The sequence below is a fragment of the Hirundo rustica genome, chromosome 2 (assembly GCF_015227805.2).
Source record: "Hirundo rustica isolate bHirRus1 chromosome 2, bHirRus1.pri.v3, whole genome shotgun sequence".
NCBI classification, from domain to species: domain Eukaryota; kingdom Metazoa; phylum Chordata; class Aves; order Passeriformes; family Hirundinidae; genus Hirundo; species Hirundo rustica.
The window spans coordinates 52,860,361-52,873,579 of NC_053451.1; the positions used below are offsets into that span (position 1 = coordinate 52,860,361).

The 13,219-nt window shown below is 37.2% G+C and overlaps 1 protein-coding gene across 2 annotated transcripts in view; it reads left to right on the forward strand.

The window, feature by feature from the left end:
- COG6 (component of oligomeric golgi complex 6) overlaps positions 1-10,468 on the forward strand; it is a 56,686-nt gene extending 46,218 nt beyond the window's left edge. For both annotated transcript variants that reach the window (XM_040055393.1, XM_040055394.2), the window contains exons 16-19: positions 463-570; positions 2,004-2,057; positions 4,407-4,486; positions 8,041-10,468. In XM_040055393.1, coding sequence (XP_039911327.1) covers positions 463-570; positions 2,004-2,057; positions 4,407-4,486; positions 8,041-8,188 — 390 coding nt within the window. In that variant the 3' untranslated portion in view covers positions 8,189-10,468. The remainder of the gene's footprint in view (positions 1-462; positions 571-2,003; positions 2,058-4,406; positions 4,487-8,040) is intronic.
- The last annotated feature ends 2,751 nt before the right edge of the window (positions 10,469-13,219 follow it).

Consider the following 13,219-nt stretch of genomic DNA (forward strand, 5'->3'; position numbering starts at 1 on the left):
GATTTAGTTTCAGTTTTAATTTTCTTATGAAACGCTGTTTCTTGTTTGTTGCAAAACTGGCATGTTATTGTTATTTCAATAAGAGTTGAATGATTTGTATCACATATTTTCAAAGAATTATAAGAAAATAAAATTATATAGGAATTTTGAAGATCAAGGCTATGATCTTCATTTTTGGTGGTGTTGTATATACAAATGCAAAAAAATAGGGTTTTTTATTAGTCAGACATGAAAGAATTCTCTGCATTTTTATTATTGGTTCCTGGTAATATGAAATATGTAAATGGATAAAATAATTGTGCTGTAAGTATTTATAGTATTTCCTTGTTTGTTGATCACTCTCCTTATTTGGTGGTTTTTTTTTTCCTTATTATTTGTGTATCTAGACCTTTTAACCTCAGAACTTGTTACATTTAATATTCTCACACACTCTTTATAAATACCTTATGCTTAACATTTTAGATTGAAGCTCATTTAGATACACTCATAAATGAGCAAGCTTCCTACGTGCTAACGAGAGCTGGTCTGAGTTACATTTATAACGCTCTGCAGCAACACAAACCGGAACAGGTGAGCTTACAGAATTTACGTGTTAGGGGAGTACCACACATTTGCCAACTAGTAGAATTTTGGCACTAATGTTTTTGCAAATTAAGCTTCCTCTGAAAGCAAAGGTTCAGTAATGCTGGTTTTTCACATGGGATCAGGACTGTTAGACGGAAGCACCTTGCAGCTACAGCTTTTCCCTGTACTGTGTTCAGAAGGCCTAGCAGGGTTGGTGTGCAGCACTCCTGTATCGCTTGTCTGGTGCACTCTGGGTCTGAATACCAGCGCTCCCATGGCACCTAGGACATTCTAGACCTGCTGTGTATGTAAGCAGCATTCAGCTTTTTCTTTGCTTCCTGTAGCACCACACATGGAGTCCGTAGATAGCTGCATGTGTTTGGTAATTGCTGCTTTTTTTTTCTTCCGTGAAAAACTGGCAGATGAGTTGAGTAGTAGTTTGAAATAGTTTCTTCTTTCGTCCTTATTTGTTGCTGTAGCTATTCTAGTACCAAGACAGTGAGATTTTCAAAGTGAAAACTTGAGATTTCTTAGAGGAGCTGAAAACTGGAATTCAGAGCTCACGCTCTCCCTTTCTTGTGAAGCACAGTTGCAATGTGGTAGGTGTTATTACAGCCCTTCTTCCCTTCAGCTGTGCCTATGTCCTTTTGTGATCTTTTGTAGAAGTGAAAAACACTGTTTTCTGGAGAAAGCAGAACTCTGTTGGAGAGCTTTATGTTGTTTCTTCAGCTAATAATTTTGCATAAAGTGCCCAAACTCAACAGATTTTTATGTATAAAGATGAATAAATAAATGTATAAATAATCTGATTAATAGCTCAACTTAGTTTTCTATTCATGACGCTATCTCCCATTTGAAAACCAGTTTCAAGTTTAGTCGGGCAGGTTGCTAATAGGATGTAGGACTTTTCATTTCTACCTGTACAGCTGCCTGGCTATAGAGGGGGTGTTGTCGCAGGATTTGCTAGGGGCTAAGTAGTATTTGTGCATTGTACTGCCGTACCAGCACAGGAGGTTTACTGGGAAGCAGGTCTGAATTCTTCATGGTCCAAGAACAGATAGACAGAGCAAACTTGTTGTCTCTTAAGTCCAGATTACCAAGGGGATGTAACCAGTTTGCAGTTCAGTTTTTATTCCAGACCTTGTGGAAGGCTATTTTTTGCTTTATTTAATGGTGAAGAAGGAAAAAAAGGATTTGAAAGGACACATTAAGAATTCCATATTTTCATCTTTTAATTTAAGGGACTGGTCCCTCATTATACAAATGAGCTGCTAGCAGGATTTCAGTACTGAAATGGTGATAGTTTCCAAGCATTTTTGATCCTATAGCAGGACCAAATAAAAATTAACTACCGAAACGCTTGTAGACTTTATTGTTTATCTTTTTCTGTATGGTAGTATGACCTTTTTTTATCCCCCTGTTTGATTACTGATTCTTAGGGTCCTCTTTCAAATTTGTCAAGTATGGATTCCGTGTCCCTGAAGGTTGCAATGGTAAGCATTTATAACTTTCATATTACGGTGGTGATGCAGTGACATGGTAAAGAATGCTGTTAATTATGTGATTAGAAGATACTCATCTGTAGTAGAAGATATTCATCTAATCAATCCTACTCTTTAAGAATAGCTGAATTACATGTCTGAGAATACATTCTTCATTTGCAGTAATTTGACTACTCGAAGTAATAAATACATAAATTATTTCTGAAGGGGTAGTAATAGAATACTATTTTCTTAGTCTTGAGAAGGAGATCTTTACTTACAAGAATGCTGTCCCACGAGTCATCTTAAATTGCTAAAAGCAAATACTTAGCTCTAATTAGTTTTAATCACCAAAGTTTCTTTTTTTTGCCTCTGTGCTTTGAAATATAGGTTCTGCTATAATTTATAATCTTAGTCCTAAGGCTTTGATTTTATGCAAATAGTTCAGCTTTACTCAGAAGTTAGATTCTGGGCGTATGTCACAGATATGGGTTTTTTAAGTTGAAAGCTGCAATATATTTTAAAGCAAATTATCAGCTGATATTTTTTCTTAGAGTGTGTGAAGGGTATTTTGCATAGAGATAGCAATATCACAGTTCAGTAGGCAATAATGTATAATCTCTCACTCTTCTTACTTAGCCAAGTTTAGCTTTATTCTAAAAGTTTAGAAAGGCCTGCTCATACAGCAGTGTGTATAGACACCCATGGAAAAGAAAAAGGGGATTTTAAAAGGTTTTTTTAAAAAATTGTATGTTGAATGCATCCCAGTTATGGTAGTGTGGCCCATTTTTTCTGTTCAGGATTTAAACCAGCAATTCCCAAGCTGGTTGGATGAACAGATCTCTGGCACAGAGCACTCAGTGGTATACTCAGATCAGCATGCATTCTTATTAAAACTTAGGAATTTTGCGTTTAAGTTATCTTCTTTACTGTGGTCTTGTAGGCTAACAACTAATTTAAAGGCTGAAGCTTGGGGACCTTCTCTTTAAATTATACATATATAACACTGTTATCTATAGTGGTACATAATCATTTCCCTTGAATAGTTAAGAGAAGAATCCAGCTGTTTTATTTTGTTCATTACTTAACATCTTCTGTAAACAAACTTTAACCAGAATGGAACCAAGTATGCTGGAATCAAACCCACATAAATCCCATCTATCAGCCTAATCAATTGGTTTCTCAGGATTTAAACCAGGGGGAAGTACTGGAAGGCAGATGAACTGGCTCCCATTTATGCTTGAAAGTTTTCCAGGTCCCAGCCTTCTAAATTGTTAATACATGCTTGCAAATGCAGTGTTTGTTGAGTCCATACTCCTCTCAGCAAAAGCTCCCTTGCTTTCCAAACAAGGACAGAAAACCCCCAAAAATTAACTTGTAAGAACTGTGACTTCATTACACATTTTTGCCTATGTTTTAAATGATGGGTGGATGGGGATTTTAGGATTTTACCATCTTGAGAATTTTCATTCAGTGAATGAATGAGCAGGAACGTTGCCATCGTTAGATAAACTTAAGGCCTTGTCTTAGTGAGCAATTCCAAGGATGCAGGTTATACAGGTTTTTTGGATAATCTGTTCAATGTTTGATGACATTCCTGATAAGAACTTTTCCTCTCACTATCTAATTAAAATGCTTCTTAGTGTAATATGTGTTCAATATTCCTTGTGCTTTCTTCTGGTTTCATCCCCATTTGACCACACAGTCACAGAACGGTTGGGGTTGGAACGGACCTTAATGACTGTCTTGTTCCAACCAGCCTGGCCATGAACACTGCCAGGAACAGGGCAGCCACGGTTTTTCTGATTGACTGTTGAAGACAGGAGTAATGTTTTTTCTTAGAATCAAAGCACTGTTCTTCTCATCACTATATTCTGTGAGAAAGAGAAGAAGGCTTAGAAGCAGTTCAAGATGCCTGAAGTAGGTGATTTGCTCTTTGTTTTTCCAAGCATAACCAGTGACTCCCTGCCAAAAAGTAAAAAGAAACATGCAAAAAGAATCAAGCAATATGTCTAATTTGGACAGAGTAGCTACTAGATAGTTCTGAAGCTGTCTTGTATTCCCTCTGCATTGAATAGACTCGGTGTGATCTTCAGTGATGTATAAGTACCTGCACCAGCTGCATAGGAAGCTTGGATGGATAATTATAGAAGCTGGATTCTCATTATTTGCCCTCCACTCATATTCCTCATGGTCAGAAGCAAAATTTTGGTGGCAGAGGTGCTGAAGTCAATAATTGGTTTTGGATAATTAAGTTCTATATTTTAATGTAATCAGAGATGTTTTCAGAAATTGTGGTTTTACCTATTTTCTTGTAATAGCAAGGTGTTAATATGTTGATCTCATATTCTCTTCTCGCAGGCTCAGTTTGATCGCTATCTGTCTGCTCCAGATAGTCTGGTAATGTCTCAGCTGAATTTCCTTCTCAGTGCCACTGTGAAGTAAGTACCTTGCCTCCGAATTTCTATTATGCCTGAATGATGATCACAAAGATGAATTTGATTAGGTTTTAGTGAATCATGATGAGAATTCAAATCATCAGCTGTGATGATATTTGCATTGTCCTTCAGATCACAATTCTATTTTGTTCTGACTCTCCTCTTTTTGAACAAGCAGCGAGGAGCATCTAATTCTGTAACTTTCTGAAGTAGCTACTCTTGATTTAAGAGACACCGTCAAAATGAATATCATTAATCTATTTTGAACATGTTCTGCTGTGTCAGCAGTTTTTTTGTCAACTTTGTTGTAAATTGGTTTAGAACTATTTTGTAATCTTTCCAAAGACAGGTGAAATATATAATTCTCCCAAGATTTCTTTTATCCCCACTGCTTTGTCAGTTCTAGAATTTTCACCTTAGTTGTCTTCTGCTGTAGAATATTGGCATTCTGTCTCATTGAATATTTTGCTGAGATTATTTTACTTTTCACCTAATGTATTTTTTTTTTAGAGATTTCTTCTTTGAAGTATGGAAGTAAGAACTTCATTATTTATCTCTTACCTTGTGTTTTGAATATAGCTGAACCCTAAGGGTAGGGAAAGTGCCACGAATTTCTTTCCAATTAAATGTGAACCACATGAAGACTTTCTGTGGTACTTAAACTCAGAGAAATATATGTTGCACTGATCAAAAACTTTCCTTGACATTATTTTTACCACTCTTGTGAAGAATGCAGGTAACTGAATATACCAGAAACTGAGACAAGTACATCCCATTTTACATAATGCAACAGTATTTGGAGTTTCATTACTAGTGTTTGTCCTCAGTGGGGTTGTATTACAGCATCATGCAATTAAAAAATGATGTGTTGAGGGAAAAATAATTATTGTTGTGAATTGAACACAACAGTTTGTTTCGAAGGGACCTAAAATGATCAGCTAGTCCAGCTGCCAGGTTCTCATGCTGCATTGCTTAGGTTCTCCTCATCCGAAGACTTCCAGTGTCACACCATACAGGTGGAGCATGGCTGGGCACAGGGAATGCTGGTGTTTTTCATCTGGCATTGGGAGTCTCTGCCAGATTTACCATTCCCAAAGCTGGCAAGCTGATCCTCTTGTGGGAGAGCTCTATTCTCTGTACAGATCGAACAGGGTAACTTGACCAGTAATGTCATTGAAACATCACAGCTTCTGCTTCTCAGTGTCAGGACATTAAACTGTATTTTAGCTCTTTATATATATTTTTTAAATGTAGGTCTATTCATAATCATAATGACAGTAAATGTATTTTGAAAGCCTCAACTTTTCATTGCTAACACAGAGGTAATTTTAAGAGGTAAATTCTGTGCTACCGTAAAGACTCTGGCACAGTGAAATTACTTGGAGTTAATCAATCCTTCTGTCAGGTGAATCAGGATTAATTGGTTATGTAGGCACTCTTAACCTTATCCCATTGATAAGCTTTTTAAACCTCTCAGCACATTTTAAGCTGAATTCATACTATCTTGCAGCAGTGGACAGTTCAGAGGTAAGAGGGAAACCTTGTGTGAGAATGATTGCTATTGGTGTTTCAACTCAGCTAACATGCAGAAGTTTATTTACCGGCTATAATCAGAGCTATAGGTTCAGGTTCTGCTCAGAAAGAAAAATAAATAAATAAATCAGTTACCCCATTAGCCTTCAAACAACTAGCTTTAAACACAAGCAATCCTTCTGAAATTAAAATACACATTTACAGAGATGCTTGTAGAATCACTGTCTTGATAGTCAATATTTTTGATAGGGAATAAGCCTTGAAAATTCTTAATTTTCTCAAAATTGAAGCAAAACATTTAACAAACACTATAACTTGAATCCCTGGCTATAGTAGTTGGAATTTTCAATTTTGAAGACATTTTTCCTGAAATCAGAAAACTGACACCTGTAACCTGTGAGGCTTTGGTTCTCAGAATCAGACCACATGCTTTGATAAGGGACCAGTGTATTATACGCTCTTTGGCAATATCATTTAAGCTTTGCAACTGTGAAAAACATCCCTGCCAACGTTGCCAGTGCATGCACTTGTCTTTCAAATTCCTTGACTCATTTAAAAAGCCTTAAGCTATGTAATCATATGGTTGTTGGTCTTGAAAAGGTCTTTTCATTCGTGTTGGATCACAGAAACTGAATACTGGAATTACTATTTTTAGCAAGTGCTGCCATTTGTGTTAGTAATAAATGTATCATGTTGTTATGGCAACTGAAATCCTAATGTACTGATTAATGACACTGACATTATTTGATTGAACAACACATGTGATTCTGTTCAGTCCTCTGAATATTTTAACAAAGTTTTTTTATTTATTAATTTGTTGCACTGGTTCTACACCAATTCAGTGTGCAATGCTTTCACGAAGGATTGTCATGTTACAGTACCTTAGTGATCCCAGGCTGAGATCAGACACAGTTGTCTTACCTGAACACTCTGAATATATTTCCCTTATAATAGTGGGTTTGGATTTGCTATTATAAGGACAGTCTTTTTTTTTTTTTAGGTATTCTAATAACCTAGTAATACTGGCAGTTGATGCTGTATATAAAAAAAAAAAAAAGGATAATGTTTGTCGGAATAAAATGCAGGCTTGGTCCTTCTAATCTGCTTTCTCATAGCTTCTGTTCCTTAATGTTTCCTGTAAAGGCAAAGATTTTTGTACTTCATCTTTGAAATTTCTTTAACTTGTCAATTCCCAGCAGTCTGTGAATTCAGCCCTGATTTTAGTGGATGCAGTTTTGTTGTCTTTTTTCTCTGCTGCATATTACAGCAGGGCTGAATCTGGATTTGTCGTTACCTTGGTTTCCTTAGCTTCTGCTGGAGTTCCCATTGCATGGGTTTGGCTGTAAAATAATTGTAACTGCTATTCCTAATAGATATAAATTCATCTGCTACTGTAAGCACCATTACCGTGATGATTAAAGTAAACTGATTCAATGGGCAATGTAAAATAAAGTTATTAAGCTGTCTGTAAAAAATATTAAACTTTACAGTTAAATTTAGCATTCAGTCTTATGTGCATTGTTACTCATTTATCTCCAGAAAAATAACAGGACACGAACTGCATGGCATTGTTGCTAAAAGGTTGTGTTTTAAATATCTGACCACTATCACTAGTTTTTCTCTGATTATGGAATCATAATGGAATCTTGCTGTCAAGATAAAGCAAAAGATAAAGATGAATAGAATATATTTGCTAGTAGATGAAAAAAAGTGTGTAGTTACAAAGGACAATGCGAAGCCACTGGAGGTAGAAGGTAAATCACCAAGTTTATCAGTCTTTTAAAAGATACAGGCATGTGCAGGTGGGAAACTGATGTATGCAAATTAAAATCTTTCTATTAGTTTCTGCTTGATTGTAGAAATAATGAAGCTCCTGTCTTGGTTATTGAGATACAATGAGAGAAAGAAGCCCTTTTTAAAAATTTTTTAATGCTTATTTTTAATGTGTATCTTTAATTCCTTGTATGTAGTACAGTTATATTCCCTACAATTTGCAAATTATGTTATTTTGTTTTGGTTTTTAGAGAGCAGATAATAAAACAGTCAACAGAACTGGTCTGCAGAGCTTACAGTGAGTTATATGCAGCTGTGATGGATCCTTCAAATGAATACAAGGATCCAGAAACCATCCTACACAGATCTCCTCATCAAGTTCAGGCACTCCTTTCATAGTCTTGTGTCCCTCAGATTTATCAGAATTCATAATTCTGTATTTCTTGAGTATATGCATTGAATTATTCTTCTGCTTTGAATTTTGATGTGTAAGTGTATAGTTAAAATATGTAGGAATGCAGTTTTCTTTAATCTGCTTGGCAGAAGTCTAGTCTTTCCTGTGTCTTTGAATACTTTCAATGGGCCAGAAAACAGAATATAGATTGAAAATTATTTTAATGCATTTCTCTGATGGAAGTGGACCTTGACAACGTGCAATCTCTTTGAAAAAGGAGAAAAGCTTTTTTCCTTGCTGTACATAATCCTTTCAACTACAGGTTTGAGCAATGTCTCTTATGACCTCACCAATATTTTTATTTGCTCTGTTGTCTGTTCTCTCACTCTTTTTCTCAGCCTGCCATCAGTAAACACCAATAACTGAAATTTTAATACAACTGATACACTTTGAATGACTCATGCATCACTTTTGCAGCTCATAAATCATTTCAGAACACTTGATGCTCTTTTGCAAATCCTGTTGATTAAATCTTTGAGGCAAAATTTGTGTGGGGTTTTTTTGGTTTGGTTTTGTTGGTTTTTTTTTTCAATCTATTATCTGGTGTTTTCTATCACAAAAAGAAATGTTTAAACTGTATGCTTGTACATAACCTGGAACTTAATGCTTTAAATTATTTTTATAATTCTGTTTTACTGTAAGGATTTTGGTTTAGTGCAATTGTTTTTGGTAGGAATCCTTGTATCAGTTGAAACTTGCTGATCTCCTAAGGCTGGGACCATTAACAATGTAGGTTAGGAAAGTGGTTTGCACAGCAGTATGGCCATTCCTCCCTCACATGTACATGATTTTCCTTTTGTTTGTTTTTATGTACAGAAAAAGTCCATCTACTCTAGTACAAGTATTTACTCAGTTCATAATCCACCAAGAGATTTTCATGGATTTATGTGGGAGAGCTGGGGTGTGTAGATGTCCCAGTCTGATGCATAGAAAGCCATAAGTAAAGCTTTCATTTCTTCCTTCTTTGGTGCAAGCTGAAGTTTCCCTGTGTAGAAGCCCTGATATTACAGAGTTATGATTTAGGGAGGGGACTTCTGCTTCCAGGAAAAAAGGAAATATTTAAATAAGTAAGATACTTGTTCTCTGTTGTGTCTTGTGGTAATTATCTGCAAATTCCTTAAGCCTAGTTATTTTTTAGGAAAAAATTGGTAAAGAGAAACCTTCAGGAGGCAAAAAAGTTAGTAAAATGGATTTGTGACTAGGTTTTTTAGTTCATTTGTTTTTAAAGGATTATTTAAGTTAATTGTTTTGGTGGAAGCATTTAACTTTTTTCTTCTCTCTGTTACTGTAGGAGTGCCACAGAGTTATAAGTCACCTGAGTTTATTCTTACATTATATGTGGCTTGTTTTATGTACATCAAGGGGGAGAGGAGCAGTCATTCATATTGAATAACTTACTTTACTTTTATTAGTCGTAATAGTCCACATATAAAATACATATTTGGTGGCAGCCAAGTCTGCAGCTTAGTGTATGCTTGCAAAAGAGCAAGACATGAAAAGCAGCAGCAATACATTTTAGCTTCTTGCAAGACTCATTGCACAAAATGCATTCAGTGCACTTAGAAAGCAGCTTCTGTGGTAATGCCACAATAAAGCAATAGCTCCTTTTCCAAATGGGAGTAATTTGTTGGTATAGAAAGTGTAAGTGTCCCTGGAGTTCTTGGGCTAGGCATAAATCTTCCTGTAAATATGAATGTTAGATTTATTCTGTTTAAAATCTCTAGACCTGTAAGACAAAAAATTCTAGAAGCTTAGAAATGCTCTAATGGGAAATTACCAGGTAAGGTTCCTTGTATTACTCAGATTTTGCATTACTATAGTATACATTCAGGCAGCTGATCATTATTGTTTAATAATGTTAATATTGCTTAATATGCCTGTAATTATTATCTAATAGACAAAAATCACATCAGTTGTGAAAGGACTATAAATCAGTCTGAAATGAGCAGACTCATAAGAGTGAACTTCTTCCTGAAATAATGCTCAACCGCAGTCTCCAATAATCAGTAGCTTGCATGAGGATTAGTAAGAACTTGCTTCCTATCTTTGATTCCATGTAGAGACTTACTCATGATTTTGTCTTCCCTTGGTAAAAATGCAAAAGCTATACAAGTTGTAATTTAGGGAAATTAAAGTCAATCACTAATTTTGGTCTGTGCAATTAAAGTTAATGACCAATGGTCACAAATAAGAAAGGACATCAATAAAAATATTTGACTTACTGACTCTGTCTTCCATGTGGTTACTTTCTCTTGCTTGCCTTCCTATGAGTAGGAAGAAAAATGTGATTAGATTATGACCTGCCTTTTCTATCTTGGCATTTCTGACCCTTTTATTCTACAAATTCCCAGGATTTCCACAACAGGAAGCTTGAAGGTGCAGTCTTCTGATTAGCTAGAGGATCCATAAGCAATGCAGTAAATTAAATCACTCTGGGTGTTGGTACCTGGCCCATTTTCAGACCAGTTACTGCAGCTCTGACTTGTGCATCCCATGCCTGAGAAGATACTCCCATGGCTGGGCTGAGTCAGTTAGCCCCTGCTGTTGGTCCTTATCACTTTTCCTGGAGAGAGCAACTCCTGCTCTGTGCTGGGCCGTGGCTGGGGAAGGTGGGACAAGAGAGTGATTTGCACACTGCCATAGTAGGCAGCACGCCCTGTGTGTGACACCCCTGACAGCTCTGTTCTGACAACAGATGTGTTGTCTGGTACAAAGAGCACTTTCCTGGGAAGTGGGAGAGCTGGGTTCTGGGCCAGAAGAGTTTGGAATCAGCACATCCCATCTTCCTGGCGAGCACCCAGACCTCTGACTGTTGTGTAGTATGAGATGGGGCAGGTCTGTTTCTTCTCTTTTGAATTCAGCAGCTGTGCATAAATCAGTGCAAAATATGGGAGGCAGGAGATGGAATAAGCAAGGAAGAGTTTGGCCCTGTGGCACGTACATAAAGGGTCTCTGAGACCTCTAAGGTCTGGATCTTCCTCCATTTGTTACATCAGGACCTTATTTTTGATTCCAATACCTGAGTCCCTGAAACAGAGTCAGGTTCCCAGGACTCTGATCACCCACAACAGTATTCAAGGAGCTGGGCTTGAGTTGGACCCAAGGTGGTTCATCTGCACTGGTGGCAATTCCTCTGCGTTCACTCCTATGTGTACAGTTTCCTCCTTCCTGCTTTATAAATGTGCACACCACTGGGGAAGTACAATACATAAGTTGTTTCAATTGCAGCAAGCAAGCAGCAGCCCAACCATGGTGACTTTTTGTTTTCTGTTACAGGAAAAGAGAAGCTTGCAGAGGTTTGGAAAGGCAATAATCTATTTGTTTTGCAGCATTTCAGAGTGCTCCTCCCTGTTCTCTAAGATTTATTACTCTAGTCCTGCATTTTGTCTGTTAGACTCAGCTGTAATTATTTTTATTAATGTTTTGAAATACGTGTTAAGGGAAAATGCTTTCAGAACTGCTAAACTTTTCCATTCATTTAAAAAACTCTATCTGTTCTTTGATCCCTTTGCTTGGCTTGCTGAGTCACTTTGTGGGCAGCCCAGGGGGTGGGACGCTTATAAAATTTTGAAAATTAAACAAAGAGGTTAGACATGTTTCCATGAGCAAAACACACCCTCCAGAAAGGAACACAGACATGGGTGTGGATTTATTTGAAATCCACTGTCACCTGCTTCTGAGGGAAAAATGTGGGAAAAGAGGCATTTGCTTATGATGAGAGCACCCATCCAAAATGGCCCCGGTAGGGTTAGATGCTACAAGTGGATGTTAAATTGATGCTACGTTTGAGAAATTCAAGAGAATTTTCAAAAATCATGTAGCTCAACTCATATATTGAATTTACTTGTTAAAGATTTCCAGAACAGTTACATCTTTTCCCCACCAATCTTAAGAACTTTGCAAACCTTATTTCAAGCCAATCCAGCAACTGCTACACAAATTCTAACCCTTGAACATTTAGAGTAAAATGAGATGCTTTGAGCCAGTCAGTGCATACAAAGCAGTAGTTGAACACAGAGCAAATGTGTTTCTTGAAAGAATTTCAAGAAATGGGAAATGAATATAATTTGAACGTGGATATTTGTCCTAAGGGGTAGGAGAGGCAATGCCATTCATGTGGCAGGGCAGATCTCTCTGGTGGTCCACTACACAGTAGGAAATCAGCTTCAGGTTTTCAGAATCAAGCTCCTTGGAAATTTTTTAAAGGTGCTCGTGTGCTGCTCTGCTGTGCTGTTTGCTGCCCAGTGAGGCAGCCGAGCTGTGATCCAGTGGGGATGTCCATGCATGGTGCACTTTGTTACCACATGCTGAAAAGGTGGGTGAACCTCTTGGCACACAAAGCTCTTTCTTCCAATATCCTAACTATCTCCATCCTTTAGTAAAGAGCTACTTTGTGCAGAGCTAATGCAAGTCTGAAGTAAACACAAGAACGTTGCTTCTGGCGTGGTTCTCTACCAACTGTTTATCCACCTGGAGATGGTGCCGGTAGATTCTGCAATCTGCAGAATCCTCTGGTTGCAAAGCTAAGGAAAGGCAAAGCACGAAGGAGCCCTTGTGAAAATGCACATTTTTGTACATTACGGTATGTATCTTGTGTGCATTAAGGCCTAAATGAGGGTACGACCCCTTCATGCTACAGTTGTCACACTGACTTTGCATTCAATGGAAAGATGAACCACAAAGGCTTTGCTCTTAACAAAAGGAGTTTGTTTTGACTGCCTTGCTTTAGCAGTAAGGAAGCCTTGATAGCAAGATACGGCTGAAAGGTGTTTGATAGATTACTGCAGAGGAGCTGACGGAAAAGAAAGAGACTGTTGCATGTTTCATATTCAGACAAAGAAGCTTTCACTTGCTGCCTGGTTCACAGATGTGGCATTGCCAAATTGCAGGAAAATGCCTGGCAGACTGTATCATTGACTATTTTAGGGAGGAAAAAAGTCAGAACACATTATTTATAGAAGCCGTATAAATAAGTA